General features: G+C 37.5%; 1 protein-coding gene across 2 annotated transcripts in view; it reads left to right on the top strand.

The window, feature by feature from the left end:
- The window catches only part of NECTIN3 (nectin cell adhesion molecule 3), a 61,073-nt gene extending 50,626 nt beyond the window's left edge, over window positions 1-10,447 (top strand). For both annotated transcript variants that reach the window (XM_068180817.1, XM_068180816.1), the window contains 3 exons: window positions 329-410; window positions 6,952-7,014; window positions 7,509-10,447. In XM_068180817.1, coding sequence (XP_068036918.1) covers window positions 329-410; window positions 6,952-7,014; window positions 7,509-7,685 — 322 coding nt within the window. In that variant the 3' untranslated portion in view covers window positions 7,686-10,447. The remainder of the gene's footprint in view (window positions 1-328; window positions 411-6,951; window positions 7,015-7,508) is intronic.
- The last annotated feature ends 11,380 nt before the right edge of the window (window positions 10,448-21,827 follow it).

The following is a 21,827-nucleotide window of genomic DNA, read 5'->3' as shown; positions in this document are numbered from 1 at the left end:
CTCATATATCTCATAACTTAGAAACTGATAAATACCAGTAGTTTCTAATCCTCCTTAGCTGGAGTGTATGGGGGGAAAATTCAGTCTGCTTAACACAGGATGCAATAAATAACAAATTCTGGGTAGTGCTTTTCTACAAAAAGTGTGTGATTGAATAATAGCCAGTGGTAGACATATTCCATTACAGTATATCACGTCTGAGTCATTGCTGACTGAAAGGTGTTTGTCCCCAAGTACTGAGTGTTGGCTGATTTGGCAGTTGATATCTGACCATTCAGTTTGACTTCACAGACATGATGTGTCATATTTCATTCCCCCTTTACTACAGGATTGATCTTCCACCCACTCACAAACCAGCCTCATTTGAGGAGAGAACATTGCCAGTGCCACAGAAAGAAGCTAGGCTTCAGGTGAGTAAGTGTTTATATGCATCTTAAATTGACTTAAGAAAAGTGTTAACTTTGCTATATTATGTTAACTTGGTCTGATTTTGCTTTCCTGGAAATACATGGAGCCTTTCAATGGTTTCACAACCAAGCTGTTTCCCTATGTATGTGATATCCGAATCTCTTATCTGTAATGTTAAAGTCATCCTTAGAAGTCAGGAAGCTTGGAGACAGATCATCTTGTATTTCTAACAGCCTCTGACAGACACAGCCTTCCTTTTGAAATAGAAAAAACCTATAGTTGAAATTCTGTGGTAAGAGAATATACATAGCTTTATAAAGCAGTCTTCATAAGAGGGAAAAATTGTGCTTGGTAAATTGAAAAAGTGACCTTATCAAAAGCTCCCTTGCTAGTAACAACTGCCATTCTTTTGAGTTATTAACGGTTAAGGGTTGGGAATAGATTGGAATTTGGGCTTTGACATGGCTAATCTACCAAAGTATGAGTTTGATTCTCATTGAGGATCAGTAAATCACTTCTAAATACTTGCAATTATCTAACTTCTAGTTTTATCTTTTCTGCTTGCATTTACCAGCATCTAAAGACCCATAACAACTTCATGACAAACAGTTGAATTTTTAGTGTGCTTTCTGGGGTAGCTTCTTGTCATCTAAAGTAATTCTGTCCAAGCAAGACAGCAATAGGCAAAAAAACTTCATTACCAGCATTTAATGTTTTTGTGGGTGTAGTCTGATCTAACCAATTTGTAGAAGTCACACTGGAAAGCTGATTCTAGCAAATGAAACAGTTTGAGTAAGTGAGGAGCAAGGAAGGGTAGGGCTACATTCATCCTTACAGCATGATTTTGAGGTGGATTGGTGTGCTTGGGAAACTCCAGGTGATTTCAGGCTTCTCTTTCACTAGGCATTATAGAGGAGACCTGTTCTTGAGAAACTACTTAAACTAATATAATTGATTATTACACTTCATATAATAAACCAGTCAGTTACAGATCTGGCCATGGCCCCTAAAGTGTCTTGTGTGTGTGTTTATATTAAATTAATCAGTCAGATTTTTTAGATTTCCGCTTACACTGAAGAAAACTTCCATCATCTATCAGTATTTGTAAGAATTAGATTGTAATTGTTTTTAATAAAATTTTTGTTCCATCCTCAGTACATACCATAGATAATATGATTCTAACCACTGATGTGCTGAATCATAACACTGAGCTAATTAAAACAATTATTTGTTTATAAGAAATATTAGTTTTCCAATACTATAGTGAATCTTCACAGCTTTAAGGACCTATAAAAGTCCTTTCTCATAGAGGGGAAAAAAATCTTCACCTACCTTTAAGAAGGATTTTGGTAGAGTTCTTAATAACGTTGAAAATATTCTTGTAGATTTTCTTTGTGATTGATGGTTACTAAAGCTCACCAAATATCAGTTGCTGATAAAAGCTTTCCTTATGTCATAAACGTTACAATAGGTAATACCTGTGTATACTGTTGGTGGGTGAAGCAGGAAACTATTCTGAGATCCACTGCTGCAGTAGTAATGGATCTAGTAGTAGCAGCCTGATTATTGTAACATTGTGAAGGTAGAAAACATTTAGTTGGCATAAAGAATAATAGGTTTTCATCTTCTTACCTTAAAGGGGGTATAGCACCAAAGATTACACAAAAGAACCTGTGCTTTTAGCTGCTTAGGATGGGCATCATAACTATTTCTTCTGTTACTACAGTACTCAACAATTGCAATTTTTGATTAATCATTCTTCTGCTAATATTTCTGCCTAAAGGATTTGAAAAATACTCTCTTCCTTATAGAATCAAAAGATATGGTTTATTGTGGTATTTGTGCATCTGTAGTACTGCTAGATGGCAAAATGACAACACTAGGAAATGCAAATATTTGTCCTTTACAGAGCAACTTATAAAGGAGGTAGACATAAGACAATGTGTACCTTATTGTATTCCTCTTCATAACTTTGCTGGCTTTGAATTTTTTCTAGGTTGTGCTTACTATGGCTTCTGTTAATGGGTACTAAAGAACTTAGGCTGAAGTTGTCTGTAGTCTCAGAATGTTTAATTAAATGTTCTATGAAAATGTATTTTGTAAATAGAGAAAAAATCCTAAAGAGACTGAATTGAACATTTGTTTTCCTCAAGTTCGATAAACAGAGTTTTAAGTTGTATTGGGAGGAGAAAGATTCCCCTTCAGGTTAGGTGTTGACTAGACTTTATATAAGAAATGGATGTTGGCACAGCACTGTTAGTGTACCTGCCTTTTTCCTCTCTCTGGAACTCCAGAACTGAAAAGACCTGGAGCCAAAGGCTGTCTTCCTAGTTGACACTGCCTCTAATCAGTATGTACTCTGTTATGCTTTAACTAATTTTATGCATATCTGAGTCAGCAGGTGATGGTATTAAAATGAAGGGAAATTATCTGGACCTGTGATAGTACTGGATAGCCAGTGTCTTTCATGGATACTTCTTGAGCTTGGAAACTTTCAGTTTACTTCAAATACACATTCTCATTTACGTGCTAGTGTTAATAATGAGCTACCAGTATGTACAAGTACTATGTAACGGAGTACTCATAATTTCTCTGTACTGGTTTTTGAAGATACCAATTCATGCATTCTTGTGAGTCACTTCAGAACTGAGAAAAACTGGCTCTCTTATGGCCCAAAAAGAGTGAGGCAAAAGTCCAAAACATAGGAATACTATGGAAAAAAATTACATTATAGCTTTATTTACTATGAAGACTGTAGGTTCATCTTTGTCAACTCCACTGTTACTTTTGTCCAGATGTTCTTTAATAATCATTGTCATGGAAATGCTGTTCTGTTGCTCAGAACTATCTATTACATGTAATGTGAAAGAGTGGTGAGCAGCCTGAAGGTTACGCCTTTGGTGAGAGAGGAATCTCTGCTTGGCAATGCAGTTTTTGAGGCAAATCAGGAAGAAGTTGAGCAATGGAAGAATTCCAGTGGCTTAAAGAGGAATTTTTCTATTGCATAATCTTTTAAAAAGGAGTGTAAGAGGGTACACTAATTCTGGCAGTCCTTGGAATCATTGGAGTTAGCTTCACTGTTTCAAACAATATATTACTAAGAAGCAAAAATTTCTTTACTTTCCTCTAAGCATACTTGCGATGGGCAGTCTTTGGCAATGTGAAAGAACTGAAGTTATTATTACCTTGACAAGTGCTTCTGAAGGAAAGAGACAAAACATGTTTTACACAACGCAGTGCAGCATTCAGAGTTGTTGAAGAATTCAGAATTTAACAAGGCTCTTCTGTAGAAACAGGAGTAAGAGTGGATAAGGGAAATGAAACCCAGTAGGTATGTCTGGCCATAAGAAGACTGATTTGAGACTTGCAGCTTGGAAAAATGCCTCACTATTTAGCCAAGCAAAATTCTTTAACTGTAATATTTGTATTACTGATGAAAACAGGAAAGAAAAAGATGAAGTTGTCTTAGCACCATTAAAAGCATCAAATACCATTTATCAAATGATGTTTCTGAATTAATTTGAAAGCATCAGCCACTGAACTCTTAAACTTAGTATAATACTGATTCATTTATAGATTATGGCTCTCTTGCAGTCTTCTAGTTCTTTTCCTAATGCTTTTCATACAGGTGGGAATATCTCTTCCTTGATGAAAAAGGAAGGAGAATTGTTATCATTTGCCTTAAACCAAAGAACTCTTTCGACAAACAAGATTGAATGGATGAATGAATGATGCACAAAATATGCATCAATAAAATCATCTGCATTGATAAAGGATCTTGCAATACGAAAGAAAAATTACCAGATAGGGGTTAGAGTGAGACACAAGCTTTTTTTGTAGTGGATGCATTTGTAATGGAATTTCTAAATAGGAAAGGATCAGAAAAGGTAAGTTTTTAGTAAGATAATTGGTTCTTAATAAAGAACTGTTTGAGAAAGATAATTCTTAGAGTGGAACTGAGGTTTTATGAAACTGCAAAATGTAATAGTAAGACAGTGCAACGTTCTGTTAGGAATCCAAGCACAGGACCCCAGATTGTTTCTATGCAGGAAGATACAGAGTATGTAGCTCAGCACCAGTTTGTTTGACAGAATCCAATGATTTTGGTTGTCACTTTGTCCGTGACTGTAAAAGGTATAATTGCACTATCTAGCAAAAGTGTTGTCTTTTCATGCCATGTGAAATTATTTCCTTTGACTTAACAGTTTTAATTGAATAACCAACTGGAACTTGCTGTTCTAGTTTCCAGTGTCTCTAAATCATGTCCACATCCACTGTTGGTAGAGTTTCTCAAGCAAACAGATTTTTTTGTTGTTGTTTTGTTTTGATTTTTGTTTAAAGAACATTGGCTTTTGGTGGTGATGGGACTATTTTGTTCCCCATGTGTGTTTTGCCTCCTTGTATGATGAATTCATGCTCTCAGTTCAGGTGTGAAAGAGCAGTGCTGCCTGCTAAGTGGTAAATCACTTATTCTCAGAAATGCAGACTGCATTTTAGGACTTGAGAAGCAAAAGCATGGAGACTTTAAGGGCTGGGGGACACTTTGAAATGGAATTACAAGACAAAAAGTTTGACAAACTAAAGTTGGAAAAATAGACCTGTGAAGATGGTAAAAAATAACTATTGGAGGAGTGGAGAAGGTTAGGAAATATTAGATGATTTTTAAAGTAATTTTACAATGCATTTGGAGGTTGTATTAAAACTTAACTCAAAATTTCTTCAAAACTTAAACTAAACAGATGTGGAAAGGTAAGAAGTTAAGGGGAAGGAGGAGAAAGTAAGAACGACATATTACTGAGGCTGGGTTCTCTTCAAAATAGTTCTTGAAGGTAAGAATATTGATGTATGACTGCTGCAAATGTTGCCTACCTGTATGAATACTTGTTGTGGAGGGACTTCTGCACAAAGATCAGCAACCTAGCCTACTTTGTGTTGTTGCTACTACTGAGAGACTGTTGAGAAAGGAAGGAATTGCAAAACAAAAAATACATACAGCTGTTCTAAGATGTTGCTTTAGCCTATTGTGGTCTTATATTAATTGTGGCAAAAAGGAAGAACTTAACTAGGAGTGATGATACCACAGTACAAACTGTACCCTAAAGCATAATTATTAGGTGGCATTACTTGGTGTGATTTATATTGGCCATTACCTCAGACCGTTGGTGATTAACTGCATGTTTGGAAACAGCCCATTTCACAAATGAAGTTTTTCTATCATAACGGTGAAGAAAAAAATTAATTTGAAAGAACGGGGATTTAAATGCTTCTGCATTAAGTAACTTCTCATCCACCAACATTCCCAAGTCCTTCTCAGGGCTGCTCTCAATTACTTCTCTGCCCAGCCTGTGTTTGTGTTTATGATTGCCCTAACCCAGGTGCAGAACTTTTCTCTCAGCCTTGTTGAACTTCACAAGGTTCACACAGAACCACCTCTCAAGCCTGCCAATGTCCCTCTGGAGGGCATCCCTTTGCCTCCAGCATGTCACCACACCACACAGCTTGGTGTCATTGACAAACTTGCTGAGGGTACCTTGATCCCATTGTCATGTTGCCAAAAAGATGTTAAACAGTGCTGCTCCTGATATGGACCCTGAGGAATGACACTTGTCACTGGTCATTGCTTGGATTTTGAGCCATCTTTTTGAGTGTGACCATCCAGTCAGTTTTTTATCCACTGAGTGGTCCACCCATCAAATCCATGTCTCTTCAGTTTAGAGATAAGGATGTCATGTGAGACAGCATCAAATGCTTTGCACAAGTCCAAGTAGGTGACATCAGTTGCTCTTCCTATTTCCACCAACACCATGATGATGGTCACCAACCATCTCCTTATTTTTTCATACACCTTAGCATAGTTTCTGCTCCTTCATCTTGCTGGGCACTGAAGTGTGACTGACCTGTAGTTCCTCAGGTCATCTTCTGGTTTTAGACATGGAGGTCTTATTTCCCCTTTCACAGCCAGTGGGAACCACAGTCCTGCCACTACTTCTAATACGGGATGGATAGTGGGTTAGTCACTTCCTGTGAAAGTGTCTTCAGAACTTGTAAATGTAATTCATCAGGTCCCATGAACTTGCTCACCTCCAGATTCCTTAGATGATCTTGAACCTCATCTCTTACGGTGGGCGGTTTGCCTGGGGTGGAACTAATTTTCTTTGCAGTAGCTGGTATGGGGTCATGTTGGGATTTGTGCAGAAAATAGTGTTGATAACTCAGGGAAGTTTTTTATTACTGGACAGCATTTGGACCTACTCTGCTTCTTGTACTGCCCTACCAGCAGATGGACTTGGGATGTACACAAGAGATTGGGAGGGAGACAAGATATTGGGAAAGGGAACACAGCTGGGGCAGATGACCCTGACTGATCCTCATCTTTTTTCCACCAGCCATTGGATTGTAAGAAGGATTCTAAATGATAACCAGTTAAGACACTTCCTAAGGCAGAGTGTATTTTGGGATGACTGGTGGTTTTTTTGTATTAACCAAAACTGTTCTGCAGTTTTGAATGTTGACTTGTTTCCCCTGTAACTTTTCTTCTTTCAGAAAGAACATTTTGCTTTGCAGAGCCAGTACAGAGAGAAAGATGCTGGAAACTTGCAGTGCATGGTAAATAATAAGATGGCTTGAATTCCTGATTGAAGCTTTGATTTCATCTCATTCCATAAAATAAACTTATAATGTTGGTTTTCATGAACAAGAAAATATTTGTCCATCCTGGTCAATAACTGTTGGATTGTGTGAGTTAAGTGAAAAGTGGCAGTACCATTTTAATATCCTATAGTAGTTGGATGACTAATTTAAATACTTAAACACTCCAGCTTTCATTTCTTGGTGAGTAACATAAAGCAGAGGAGTCTTGACAGACATTTTTGTAGTTGGTGATTTGCTCTTTAGATTTATTGAGCTTTGGAGTCCAACTTCATTTGAAACAAACATTTGATGTTAACTCTGTTGGTGGAATTTTTAAGTTCCTGTTTCTTTATTCATAGGGTTGTCTTGGAGATCATGTATCTTTGATTTTGCTTAAAGCTTTACCAAGAATAGGAATTGCAGGTTCTATACATGAACTGTGAAACTTATTACTTCTTGTGTGTGTTTAGAAAGCTATGAATGGAAGGCAACTTACTTGTGAGGCTGAAGAGCCACAGGAACAAGAGGGTCTTCAGCCTATGTATCCTGTTTATAAGCAAACTTACTACAAAAATTGGAGCAACAGATACCCACAAAACTCAGGACCTGGAAGAGCCTACATCAATCCAAGGGAGCATTATGTATGATTCTGTACCCAGATGTCTTTAACAAGGGTTTTATTACCTTTTGACTCCATGACCCTCATGTCTTTTTGGCTTTCATCTCTAAAATAATTGGGATTTTTTTTAATGTGTGAAAAAATGTATGGAGAATTTTATATAGGTAAACCATATGGAATTTAAAACTTGCCTCTAGTATTTGGTATGTCTGTGTTTTTGTAGTAGTATTGATCTGCCAAATGAGGAGAGCCACTTAGCTTTGTTAACCTTCACAGTCATAATATGTATAACCTGTATTAATTGGTTGGCACATGCCACAATGTAGTTTAGCTTTTTCACTGGCTATCTCTGGGAGCATTCTCTCTGGATATTTTACAATAATATTACCCATATAAAAGTGAATAAATATGAGCAAGACAGCTGAATCCCTTGTGACATTAGCAGTCTCAGGCTGAGCCATCTTAGAAAACATGGGATATCATTTTGACTGGCCTTAGCTATTGATTTCTCAACCAGCTCTACCTCTCAGTCAAATGAACAACTAGACTACCTCTCAAATACTGACTGGCTGGTCCATCAGCTACACTGCTTGTCTTCCCACCTTATTAAAAGTGAAGCAATTGCCTTACATCAAAAGCTTTTTCTTGTCTCTTCATTCTGCCTGTTGCTGGCTTTGGTTTTACAGTTAGGTCTGCATGAATCTTAGTTGAAGGAGGTAGATGAGTAGGCAGACAGAACTTTGTCTTTTGTGAAGCTACATCTTACCCTTTAACTGCTATTTAGCTGTTTTCCCAAGTATGACTCCTATTTTAGATGCTGCAGAGTTTATTTTCCTTGGTAATAGATACATTCCTTGTTTTTTTCTCAGTTTCCAACAAAACTGCCTGTAATGTGTTCTTATGTCTTAGCAAGAAAAGAAAAGCTTCAGTCAACTTCAAATGCTTGTCAGCACTGTCCTTTAATCTTAACCAGTAGTGTGAAGTAACTGGAGAATGTCCTGACATTACCAGTGCTAACAGTATCCCACATGAATCTTTTGTCTGTGGTAATGCTTTAAAAATGTGCTCAGGATCTTTCTAGAAAAATAAGTTTTCCTGTGAACTAAAAAGTAAATATTTAGCAAGTAAAAAATATGTATATAATGTGTTAGTGCTGAAATGAGCTCATAGGACAATATTAAAATATTTTAAGACAGTGGAAAAATGGGTTGTGTCTAAAATTTGCCAGAGAAACTTAACAGACTTGAGTATTCTCTAAGTATGTATGCACATAAGTACAGAATGATGATTTTCGGTCAAATGACATGGAGGACAAAGTATTAAGAATGCCTGGTGTCATGCTGAACTACCTGTTGTACAGATCTGAACATTACTTCTGGGATATTAGTGTGTTTCTCTGCAGATGTTTGGATTTTTTTAGAGAGAAGAGTCAAGCTGTAGAAGCTGCAGAATTGAAAGCTAGCATAGGTGAGTGTGCTACAGGCAGGAGGCCATTGTTAAACCTGTATTCAACCTCCATTCATCTCCATCACAGTACAAGTTTATGAGATCCCTGTCCACAGTTGGGCCAGGTAAATAAAGTGCTTCTAGTTTGTTACAGGTAGCAGCTAGAAGATTATGGCTTGGGTGCCTGTATTCTGGACGCTGTAGAAGTAGGTATTAGCTGTTCTATTGCAAAGCAGCTTTCTGTTAAATGATGTGGTTGAAGTTGACAGCTGAAGGAGTGGCAAAAAGAAAGGTTGGACAGAACCTGCTTCTTGGGAGCTATCTTTGAAGCATTGGCACCTTGCTTTTCTCATAGGAACTGAGCACATTCACGTAAATTGAGCAACTGTTTTCAATTTTAAAGTTTCCTGCTGTATTTGAGACCTAAAAAAGGGCTTGTGTTCCCCCAAAACTGGTTTTCCATAATGTTAATTTAAGTAGCTACCTCTTTACATGAGCATTGCCTTGCTTATCCTTACATTACTGCAGCTCCAAAAAGCATCAGCTGTCAGAACGTTGAAAGAAAACAAGTGTCATGGCCTAATGAATGACAGACCATGGAGATGAGCTATACTGCTTAAGATAATTTAATCAATATTACTGAGCAAAACTTGATACCAAACGTATTTTAATAGGTATTATAGAATGGTTCAAAACTGTTGCTGTGGCAGTCCTTCCTCTGCATTCATTAGTACACTCTGGTATTGAGCAGGTGATCATTTCAATCCCTTTTGCAAAAAAACAACCTCTTCTACTGCTTTTTATAATTATTTGCAGATACTTTTTTTTTTGAGTTAAAATTTTGGGATAAGAAAGAATGCTATCAACAAAGGTATAATTGTTTTTTAAATTTGTAAAAATAGATTAAAAATTAAAAATGTAATCTGACTGTGCTGTCCAAGTTACATATCAACAAGCAACAGAAAGCTTGGTTTGCAAACTACCCATCAAGATGTAATTTGCCCTAAAGTCATTAGGGAAATACATTATCACCTAGAAGGTTTATTACCTGTGAGAAATGGTTTCTTTGTAATCTGTTCAGGGATATTTAGTGTGTTAGGTTTTTGAAATGTTACTTTTAGTTTTAATTGTGGATGGATTTGGGGGGAAGAAATTTGGCATAGAATTCTCAGAAGAGAACAGAGAAAGTGTCTGCTAATTAGGCTTTCTCACTGAAAGGATTGTACATATAGAAGTAAGTTTGATCTGCTTTTTTAAGATGTAGAAAATGTCCTTTTTTATTTTTGTACATTTTCAGATGCTTGCATTTGTAATTTGATTGCAATAAAAACATTCAAAATATAAGTTTTTCTTCTGTTGTTTAGATTTAAGATTGCTTAAAATGCAAAGACTGGTAAAATGTATGCACTTTTTCAGTGTTATGTTTCTTCTGTGGTTGTATATGCAGAACATGTTTTTTTTTTCCTAACTACCGCTTTGGTATATTGTGGTGTTGCATGCTGAAATCCTTTCAACTTTCATCTTACACAACAGGAAGCATGTAGTACTGTATGAAACTCCAGCACTGAGGTGAACTGAACACCCAGAATCACTGGTGAGGGAGATAGGGAAGGAGGCAAAGATTAGTAATTCACCTCTCTAGCATTGATAAATGTAAATAACATTGATAAATGTGACTTCTGCCCAAGTATCTCTAAATTCTACAAGGTAATATAATTATTAAAGATATAGTGTTTGGAGTATGTTCAAAATGATTGTGGATACAATACAAATGAAAATTGAAAAACTGTACTACTAAAAGTAAGGAAACACTTAACAAAATATTATTAAAGGATTCCCACTGTTCAGTCACTGTAGAGCAATTTCTGAGATAAAGGGGTCATGATCTGGATGTTCATGATTTATATGTTTAGAGTGAAGGTTGAGCTACCCCAGCCTAGGCCTCAGATATGGGCCTCAGAGGCCTGAAAGCCTGTGGTGCAGTTAAGAATAAGTTTGTGGCGCAGTCAGAAATTATGTTAAGGTGATTGTCAAAAGTATTGTTTACCCTAAATTACTTGTGTTTAGCAGAAGGTAGAGAAGAACCTGCGGTTGTAATACACCACCAAGCAGTGAAAGAGGGAAGACCACAAACAATTCCAGGACTTTATGTGTATCACAAGGACATGCAAACAGGTGAATGGCAAGGACCCAGTCCTGTGTTGTTTAATGGTAGAGGTTATATGTGTGTTTCAACAGGTACTGGTCCAGTTTGGGTACTGAGCAAATTCACCCGTGCGTGTCTACAGGCAGAGATTCCAGCCAACCGTGATAACAGCGCTGATGACAACAATTTACCTGGAACATCCCAGAACAAGTCCAGTTCTGATGAAAATTAATTTTTTAGAGTATTGGAAATTAAATTAGATAATTATCAGTATAATAATAAGTTTAATATAAGTATAGTTTGTATTTAGAATTAAGTTTAGAAGGAAGTTTGTTTCTTTCATGTTAAACAGAACAATCACCAACGGGAAAAATATGTGGTTGGTCACAGTGTTTTTGTTTAGTGTCTTTGTAACTAAAGTATCTGGAATCCTTGATGTCGACAAAAGACAAAACGTGGGTCACGTGGGCCAATCAAACGGGGCAGGATTTGTTCTGTCTGTCTTTAAACACACCATCTAGTCCTTTTCGTACTTGTTTAATTGGAGTTCAACTGGCTTCCATGACAGAATTCAAAAATAGGGCTCAAGCCAAAATGGACCCAAAAGGTGTTCTGGGAAAGCAAGCTGTTGCAGTTGTGCAGAATCTTAAATTTATTAGTATCGATCTTTTAGGCTCTGTCCCAGGAAATTACTGTTTGATATTTGGATCTCATGCTATGAAACCAACACAAAAAGGATGTCAGCCACATGATAGCAACACTTGGTTGTCTCCCAGATCCCAATTGTATTGTAACTATTCAGAATATTGTAATAATCAGATACAATCTGTGATGCCATCAAAAGGTGTGGCAAGAAAACTAGCACCAGGAACTTTCCTCATTTGTGGGGATCGAGCCTGGTCTGCAGTGCCTCACAAAGCTATGGGAAGGCCCATGTTACCTTGGTAAATTAACCCTGTTTGCTCCCACCATCCATCAAGTTATAGGTTTGCCCCAGAAGCCTTGACGAACCAAACGAAGTGCTCTCCAACTAGAACCCCATTGTAATGACCATGTATCACTTTGGGGGCGCGCCTCTGTAGTAATATCCTCAATTTTCACCCCCGGGGTTGCGTCAGCGCAAGCTCTCACACAATTGAGATCCCTGGCCTGCTGGACCTCAGAGCAAATTAATACCACATCTAACATGTTAAGTGAGCTTGCTGCTGACATGGATGACATTCATCATGCATTTCTGCAAAACAGAGCTGCCATTGATTTCCTTCTTTTAGCACAAGGACATGGGTGTGAAGAATTTGAAGGCATGTGCTGCATGAATTTGTCTGACCACTCTCGATCAATCTATAGACAATTAACACAACTGAGGGACAATATGAAGAAAATTGTTGTAAACTCTCCATTTGCTGACTGGCTCAATTCTTTAGGTTTCACTAGATGGTTCATGGAATTAGTTTGTTTTGGTATTATAATTTTTATTACTATTATACTTATTTTAGTCTTTATACCATGCATATTGCAATGTGTACAGAAAGTAACTAGCCAAACCTTCAAATCAGTCTGGGTAGCTCAAAAAGAAAAAGGGGAATTGTAGAGCAATTTCTGAGATAAAGGGGTCACGGTCTGGATGTTCATGATTTATATGTTTTGAGTGAAGGTTGAGCTACCCCAGCCTAGGCCTCAGATATAGGCCTGGGCGAGGCCTTGAAGCCTATGGTGCAGTTAAGAATAAGTTTGTGGCGCAGTCAGAAATTATGTTAAGGTATAACACAGTGTACTGAGCTATCTAGATGTGAATTAGTATAGGTCTGCAGTGTGAAACTTTAGCTGCCTTAAGACAGGAACAAACAATATTTGCTTGCCAATGAGAGTGTGCTCACGATTGTAAACTATCTAGAAGTGTATAAAAACTGTCTGTAAACAATAAACTGAGAACGTATGATTAGCCACATTGGTTTGGATCTGCGTTTGTTCCTGTCCAGCCTACCTCTTTATTATCGGTCCCTGCTTTAAGTCACAAATGATCTAATGTATTGTGTGTTTAGCTCAAGGAAAGCACAACAAAAATGTGTGATAGTTCATGAAGAGTGAAGGGAGGCTTTTCACCTTCTGACTTGTGTACTCTGCCTTCTTTCTGGTAATGTTACTGCTTTTTTGTCCTCTGAGGGACACAAGTTCAGGTGTTATGTTGCTATATAGGTGATTAACATTTATTGCAATAACTTTTTAATGCCACAGACCTGAAAGCACTCTATCTGAATGACTGTGTTGTGTGACGGTTGAGTGAGTGCTGTACCAACAAGTAGTTGCAGAGTGGGCAAAATTGTTTTGACAACTTGGGCCACTTCAGAGGTTGCTGACAAGGACAGGTAAAGCTCCAGGTGAAAAAAGAAATGTCTGTGCAGTTTCCTCCTTGACTGCACTGTGGGAGGTGGCCTGGGTTTTTTTGCCCACCGGTGGTACATGTCCAGAGTACTGGGAGACTGGGTTTGACTTTCTGACAGAAGGTAAAGATGTCATATTTCTGCATTTATTAAAAGGTATGACATGGTTCTTGGTGAATAGCTTAATGTCTTCAGCTGAATTATATTGCAAATGTGCAAAAAATACATTGTGAATCTTAGTAGCAGTTATTCAAACAATGTGAGAAGCCCAAGTAGGATGTTAGGCATTTTAATCTGCATTGGCAACCCCACAGTGAATTTTTTTCTGTACTTGTTTTATGATCCTAGTTTTGATTTTACGCTATGTCTAAATCTGGATCCTTCAATTGTCACTGAAAATAAATCTATTTATTTAAAAGCCTACAAGTCAAACTGTGACTCTTCTACTCCTAGTAATCAAGACTGTAAATCAGAATTTTTTTTGAGACTAAGTTGGAAATCAAGCAGACTTCAGCTTCCTCATCAACTGAGATAAATTTGCATATCTTTGCAGGGCTACACACAGAATGCATAGAGTGTGCTAAATATATTAAAACAACATTTCAATTTGACTGAGTTTAGCCACAGATTTATTATATTCCAATCTGAAGTGTGCTAGGTTAAATTAGACTTATCTAACAGAAATTTACAGGAAATAACTTCTCTAATACTGATTGTCAGAGGAAGAAGTTTAAGATATGCTATAAAAGATTCCATTGTCTTGTCTTTTTTTTTTTCCTTTTCTCAATGTTAGATTTTATTTGTTTATTACTGTTTTGCATCTCTGAATTATTGCTTCTAATGGTGTTGCCACACTAGATCCTGTTCCTAGGAAGGTGTGCCTGCAGGTTCAGTTTCCCTGACACTTCATTTTGCCTGTCCTATTAAGAAGTCTTATAGTCCTTTGTATGGCTTCAGATATTCTGTGCTTGAACAGCTCCATTCCTTGACAGGAAAATATTTTGGGCCAGGATTGTTTACCCAGTTCAGCTTATAACAAACTCCAGAAAATGAGTCTTTCCCTGCTGATGTGTGGCTATGTGCAGTAGGAGGTTGTGTGCAGTGCAGCAGTTTACCCACAGAAGATGCTTCAGCCCTGCCAGTTGCCTCCTGGCTGGTCAGCGGAGCGGCAGACAATTGTCCAGGTGGGATCTTTACTGTCATCATAGTGTTTTGTAGTCACAAGAAAAAGAATTCAGAGATACACATAACTTTTCTGAACTGCTGTCATAATTTGGGAATAAGTGCTTTCAGGCACTGTTTGTGTTTCATTGTCAAGTAGAACAGTTGGATTTCTGTCTTATGTTTGACTAACCTGGCTCTTTGAAGACCAGACGTCAGCCACTGATGTGATTGCTACTATTAAGAATAAAAACTGAAGGAGACTGACTTTAATCCCACAATTAACAAATTTCTTTGCTTCTTTTACATTAATTGAGAGGTAAGAGAGAAATGGCTGTGGGCAAGTCTTTGTATTAGCTTTAAAATTCAGATTGATGGGTAGCATCATATGTAGATTGGTTTATCCAGCTAGGCTAAGCAAATGGACAAAATACTTAAGGGGTGGCCAGAGGAATGAACACACTTTCAGAGTGCAGTGCTTTAGTAATGCTTGTGACATCTCAGTCTGTTGTTTACTTTCATCTGCATCAATTTCCTGTGGCCATATAAATACTGCTAATAACCCTGCATTAGTGGCAAATAAAACCAAATATTGAGCAAGGCAAAATGCTTCGCCTGTTTGGATGTGTTTTAAATAAGTTTTAAATCTGGCTACTAGAAGATTGGTTCTTAAAAGTCCCACTAGCTTTAAAAAAAAAGTCAAGCCATCTGCTTTACACTTCCCCCTACCCTGAATTCTTCCTGGGTGGACTTCACATTTAAGTCATGTGGCACAGATGTAGCAACTGCATGTAACAAAATTGACTGGTCTCTAATTTTCTAGGATTGGTGTGGCCATTCCCAAGGTTTGTGTGGACAGAAATTTGGGTTTCCAGAATTTCTCAGTGTGGGATTGTTACTTGATCAGCCAGCAAAGCCCCTGGCGTCCTCTGAGTTTGTATGCTCAATGGTATAAACCAAAACTTGCAAGTTCTCCTTCTTACCTCTGTTCATTCACAATGTTTCATTCAGTCCCATTGAGAATTAGTAATGAAAATATTTCACATTAAAAAGTTGTCAGGCATCTTAAAAATGCCTGCTTGTTTCTATTAATTTGGGAGGTGGTCTGTCTCCTGTCCCTTCCCTCTACCTTTGCTTCTTCTTTGTCCTTAGGATTTTTCTTTGTTCAGTCATCTCATAACTCTTTTTTCCAGCTGGGAGAGGTAGCAGTCTCTTCCCTAGTCTCTTCCTTTCTTTTTCTATTATTGGCTAAATTATTTCTCACTAATACCCCTAGTTAGGGCTTTATTAACAAAAAAAACCAAAAAATCTAATGCCATTCTAAGATGGAGAGTAAGTTCTATTTTGTTCCATATTTGTTTCTTACCTTTCTGCTCTGGCTTCTTTGGGACAATGTTAGTAAATTTTCAACTCTACATGGAAATGGTTGAGATTCAGTGTTGCTGAGTTCTTTTTCTCCTCTTTCATGTTCTGTAACAGCTTGAGGGATGTGGTGTGTCTGTGTTTAACTCCAAGAAATTTTCAAAGTGGAAAATGGGTAACTTGTTAACATCAGGTATTGTCGTTACAGCTGGACAAATTAGGATGATGTGACATTGCAGATGGTTGAATCACCTGACTTTCAGGTGACATGTGATGTAGAGTAAGCAAGAAAAATGGCAAACATGGAATGGAGCTTGGAGGAAACAGTTGCTGGTTATACAGGAAGGTGACATTTAGACTACTTGCCTATTGCCTTCTTGAGACAGGATAGCTGGTGATAATAAAACATAATATAGTATGATGATAACATAATAGTAGGGCTAGGAATCAGCAAACAAACAGAAAATACTCTCTATCAAACCAGTGACTCTGTTTTCTGAAACAATTTAAATGAACCAAAAGTAACCTCTGTCTAGAAAGCTCCTCAGTTGTGGATGTGTCCTAATAGCAGGAAGAATCTGGTTAATTTGGATGTTGATGCTACTTAGCTGTTTGTTGCAGGTTATAGTAAGTTATCCCAAAGCCAGTTTGGAGACAAATTGAGAGATTCAGAATTGTCACTTTCAAATGTGTTACTGTGAAATCACATCCAAGTTTCACCATCTGCTTAACATGGGATCTGTATACAGATTAATTAGCCACATAGCTGTGCTCTAGTCTGTCCAAAGATTCACCTAGCAAGCCAAACATAATTGGATTTCTAATGTCGCTGATCATACTCAAGTGCATGATTTGCACAGCAAGTGTAATTGTCCCCATGTGTATCTATGTGAAATAAAATGCCCAGTGGATACTTGTATCTAAAAGCATTGATTATACAGTAAGTAGTTTGAGTTACTGTATTGGGAAATAATTCAGTCTTTTTAAGTGAAGAAATCTAATTAACTAAGAAAATCTATTCTTTTAAAGAATGCTGAGGGAGCGGGGTGGAAGAAGCTGCTGTCAACCCCAGAATACAAAGTTTCAGCTGAAAGTAGAAAACAACTTCAACTACAACTGAATAGCCACAGCAAGTAGTGGCATTGGCTGCTCTTGTAATGGAAGCTTCAGCTTTCAGATAAGTCTTTCTCTTGAAAGAATACTGGAAGACAGAAGATGAATCAGAGCTTTGCAAGCTTTTGCTTGGAAAAGCCATCAGCCTTTTGTGTCTAAACACAAAGCTGGGAATGCATGATGGAGATGCCTGAATGCTGCACATGCTCACTACGCCTTTGACTTTCCATCCCACTTGCCCTATCTGTGAAGCTGCCCGGGAACCTCAGCAGGAGGGCTTCTGCTGCAATTTAGCTTCTATTGACATCAGCAGTTGGATTTAACTCTGGACTGCTTTCTGCCTCCCCTTGCCCTGTCCCCTCTGATGACACTTTTAGCAATATTTTGGGATATTTTTTTTTTAATTCCTAATGTTCTAGAGTTAAAGGAGCTGATGTTGGTGAGCTCCTGAGATGGTGACTTAGACAAACTATGGCAGACTATGGTATGATTATGTAGCAGCAGGCTAAAGGATGCCCTGAAATGTTTGGAGCTGCTTTGGACCTACTCCCTCACCATTTAACAAGTACTGTCTGAAACAATCCTGACATGCATTAAAGAGAAGAGCTTCCTTAGGAAATCCCACAGAGTCATAGAGGTGGTAGTGCTTTTTTTCTGCTGTTAATGTTTGATTACAGCTCACAGCATAATGTTCATAGGCAGATGGCATCTTAATTTGATCACATACAATTCATGCCTTCCAGTTCCTAAGCAGACATTTGGTAAAGAGAGGAAAAAAACCTACTGAGGTGATATGCAAGAAAACTTGAATCTGAAATGAGCATGTTAAAGGCTATGTTTAAGCAGTTTCTATGGGAGCTCCCTGATAGTTTAGAAAAAAGTCAGACAAGCTGGGCATTTAGTATTATGTGCCAAGCCACAGAGAAGCCAAACCTTGCAAAAAACTGGTAAGAAAGTTTTTTAAATTACATTGAATTTCCCCTAACTCCACCTGGCCAAGTTGCTGCTTATGCAAATAAAAATATTTCATTGATAACACACAGTAATACTTTCTTTAAAAAAAAAAAAGATTCAGGGAGATGAGCAGAAGAAAATTCTTGTGAGGTTCCTACACACAATATGTACATGATGAGATGCATGTTGATTGATGCAGTTCAGGAAACCGTCTGTTCCCTGTCACAAACTCCATCTTGGCATTTCTTACAAGTTTAATTATATCAATAATAGCACACTCCAACAGCAAATGTTTGCTGGCTTTTATAACTGTGATTTTGGAAATCTCTAGGAAATTTAAGTATTTTTCATATTTCTTCTGAAGCCTATTTGCTACTCCGTCTTACAAAGATAGGTTTGCTGCTTCTCTGCATTTAACTAAGCATTGCTTTGTTTACTTGGAGATGGAAATTTAATTTTGAAATATAAGGTCACTGTTGCCCATGCTTGACAGACATAACTAAAAAGTTCTAAATGAGACCGCTCTATCTGGGGCTTTTGATTAACCTGTCCCCTTCCTATTGTGAAAAATGCATATTATATGGCTCTACGCAGATATTTACTATATGTATTATGCTAGTTTGGAAAGTTATGCTGTAGTAACATTTTAATAATATAGTAAATGTAGTTTTGTAATTGAAATTAAGCTTTAGTAGTTAAAATAGAAAATATATGTGTGTGGTATTCTTTTTGCACAAGAGAAGGAGAAGATAATCAAGAAATTCTTCACACAGAGATAACAATTACAAAAACCCCTAAATCTTCCAGAGGAGAGTAATTTATGGCTTTCTTTATGAACAAAAAACCGAACTTCTCCAAACTCGATTTAGACTTCAAGGCGCCTGGGATTAACATGAATTCCTCAACAAGTACTGGACAGATTTCTTGTTTTAAATAAAAATATGCATATTCATGAAGTGATTTGTGTATGCAACAGGTTACCCCTCTTAAGGAGGGAATTCTTTTTTATCGGGGTCCTTCTCCTGGCTCACTTCTGTCCAGAGAGGGGTACCCAGCCCGGGCTGTAACTTTTTGCTGTTATTGTCTCTTTAATTGTCCTAACTCTAAATGTTTAATCTTTATTACTATACTTGTATTAATTTTTTTCCATTTTATTTTTATTAAACTTTTATAAATTTTTAAAACAAGTGATTGGCGTTTATTACACTATTGTGACTTGGAATCAGAAGTCTTTTACTGAGCTTTGTATTTTCTGTAAGTATGTGCATTTAGCACATGTATTTGTTTTGAATTACAGTTAATTTAGACTTACACACCTGACATTTTTGAAGATTAAACCGAAAAGAAGGGGGGGAAAAACACACATCAAAAAAAAATTACCAAACTGGATAAAAATTACCAAACTGGATGCTGGTATATGCTACCACCCAAGTGCGAAAAGACCATTTTAAGGGCTGCCACTGAAGTCCCAGTTGTTTACTGGAGCACTAATCAAATAAGTCTGAAGGGAATACTGATTGTTGAGGACTACTGTGCATCTGGATAGCACTCACATTATCTCAAGATAGCTTCTGTTGTATTAAGAGCGTGTATCTCACCCTGATTAGCAACAGGAAATAATTAAAATATAATCAGGCTCTCTTCATTAGAAATGTTCTTGAATACTTTGAAAACTGTCAGATAACTGTCTTCAAAACTGAATGTTCCTATAAATAAAGTAAAAGAATAATGTTGTGTCTCTGATTTTTTTTTTTTTTTAATGCATCTTTGGCTCTAATACCAGGATAAGCATACACTGGTTTTGTAAATGCAGAAGACTAAAGCATTTTGGATATTTACACAGACTCAGGCTAGCAGGGACAGCTCTTCCATAAGGCTGAAATTCCAGAAAGTTGCCATTTCAAGTCAGCTGGTGAAGGGATAAAGATGGAGTTCAACCTAGGTGTAAAATGTATTTAGCTCTGAGCTGTTTGTGCATTAATACAGGTAAGCTGCTTGTCCTTCTGTTTGGATTTCCCCTGCCTTGGGCGAGTGCCCAAACTGAAGTCTTTTATTAGCTAAAAAGTATCAAAGGTACCTTTTTGTATGTTTCCCTCTATGAATTGCTCTTCTGTTGTTGAAATGCTTCTTGTTCAAAAAATATGTTCAGTGAACACACGGGGCTGCCTGTAATAGGTTTTATGTACCTTCAATTAAAAAAATAAATGTCAGGACAGTGATTGTGCTTCCCCTTGGGCCTGTACAGTTAATTACCAAAGAAAGTTGGTGGTTACTGCCAGGTAGGTGGTCAGTGCTGCTGCCCTCATTAGGTCTGTGATTGCCTGGAGTAATTTTTCTGCAGCTTAACATTTGTGAAGTCAGCTGGAAGATACAGAGGAATATAAAACGATGTGACCCTCATGATACAATGCTGCTGTGCCCCTTCAAGTGAATTTTCTCTTTTGAAACAAAGTTTTTTCCTGATTTTTCCTATTTGAGAGAGCACTGTATGTCCATTGACGTTGCTTAGTCAAAACTGAAACATTTCTTTGTTTCCCAAATTGCAAATCTTGGAAAAAACAAAGATGGAAGTTCTAATTTGAGCTGATACTGAAATACTGAAATTTTTCAAGAGAACCTACACTTCCATTCAGCCTTTGTGAAATCTGAAGATACGTGGTTTTATTGTGAAGTGAAACCTAGTTGCATTCTGCAGTCTTCTGCAAATTCTGCGTATCAGATTACAAGGAAAAAATATCCTGCAACACAAATAAGTTTTAGGTTTATTTCTGTGCTGTATCAAGTTTGTGTTCTTCATCAGTATCCTCCATCACTAATGCCTTTGCCCTTAATAGCTGTCTCTCAGAAATGTATTCAGCTATACTACTTCCTAATAATTAAGGAGTTTTTTTCCAAATTTTTCCTTTTTTTTTTCCTTTTTTTTTTTTTCTGGTAAATGAAAATTACAGTCTAGCTAGAGAATAGATCTCCCTTTAATTATATATTTGTTGTTAATGCCACTTCTACCTGTTTGTGTGAGTGCACCTTGGGATGAAAGAGTGAACTGAGAAAGGAAAATCCTCCATCAGGATGAGACACCTTCAGCAGCTGCAAAAGGTACTACAAGGGACTCTTTGTGCCCAGAAATGTGTTCCTTGGTGTGGTGTGGTCTGTCACAGGTATAGAAGCTGTGAGACAGCGCACTGGTTCTGTCTGAAGCTGATGGCTTAGCAGGTGATTTCGGTTAGTGTGTCACCAGTGCGAGCCACACTGAATGTGCCCTGTGCACCCCACACATCCCTGCTGAATGCCAGGATGAACTGTCAGCCCTGGCAGGCTGTTCCTGTCCCTTTGAAGCTGAACCATATGGAATGTGAGCGCAATTAAGGCACTACTGCTTTTGCAGTTGCTTGCAGTTCCAAATGACTAAAGATGACCTGAGTGTCTAAGGAATTGCTTAAAATATAATGATGATCATCTTAGTGAACACAAGAGAAACTGGTGGGATGCTTTTCTCAGATAGAATCATGTGCCAGAATAGCCTCCTGATACTGAACTGATGGTGTGAATTTACAAATGAGGAGAAGGTTTTCTGAAAAGAAAGTGTCCTACTTTAGCTTCAACTGCA

The sequence above is a fragment of the Anomalospiza imberbis genome, chromosome 2 (genome assembly GCF_031753505.1).
Source record: "Anomalospiza imberbis isolate Cuckoo-Finch-1a 21T00152 chromosome 2, ASM3175350v1, whole genome shotgun sequence".
Classification (NCBI taxonomy): Eukaryota; Metazoa; Chordata; class Aves; order Passeriformes; family Viduidae; genus Anomalospiza; species Anomalospiza imberbis.
Note: the sequence above shows the minus strand (reverse complement) of the source record. Positions and strands in the feature narration are given on the sequence as shown.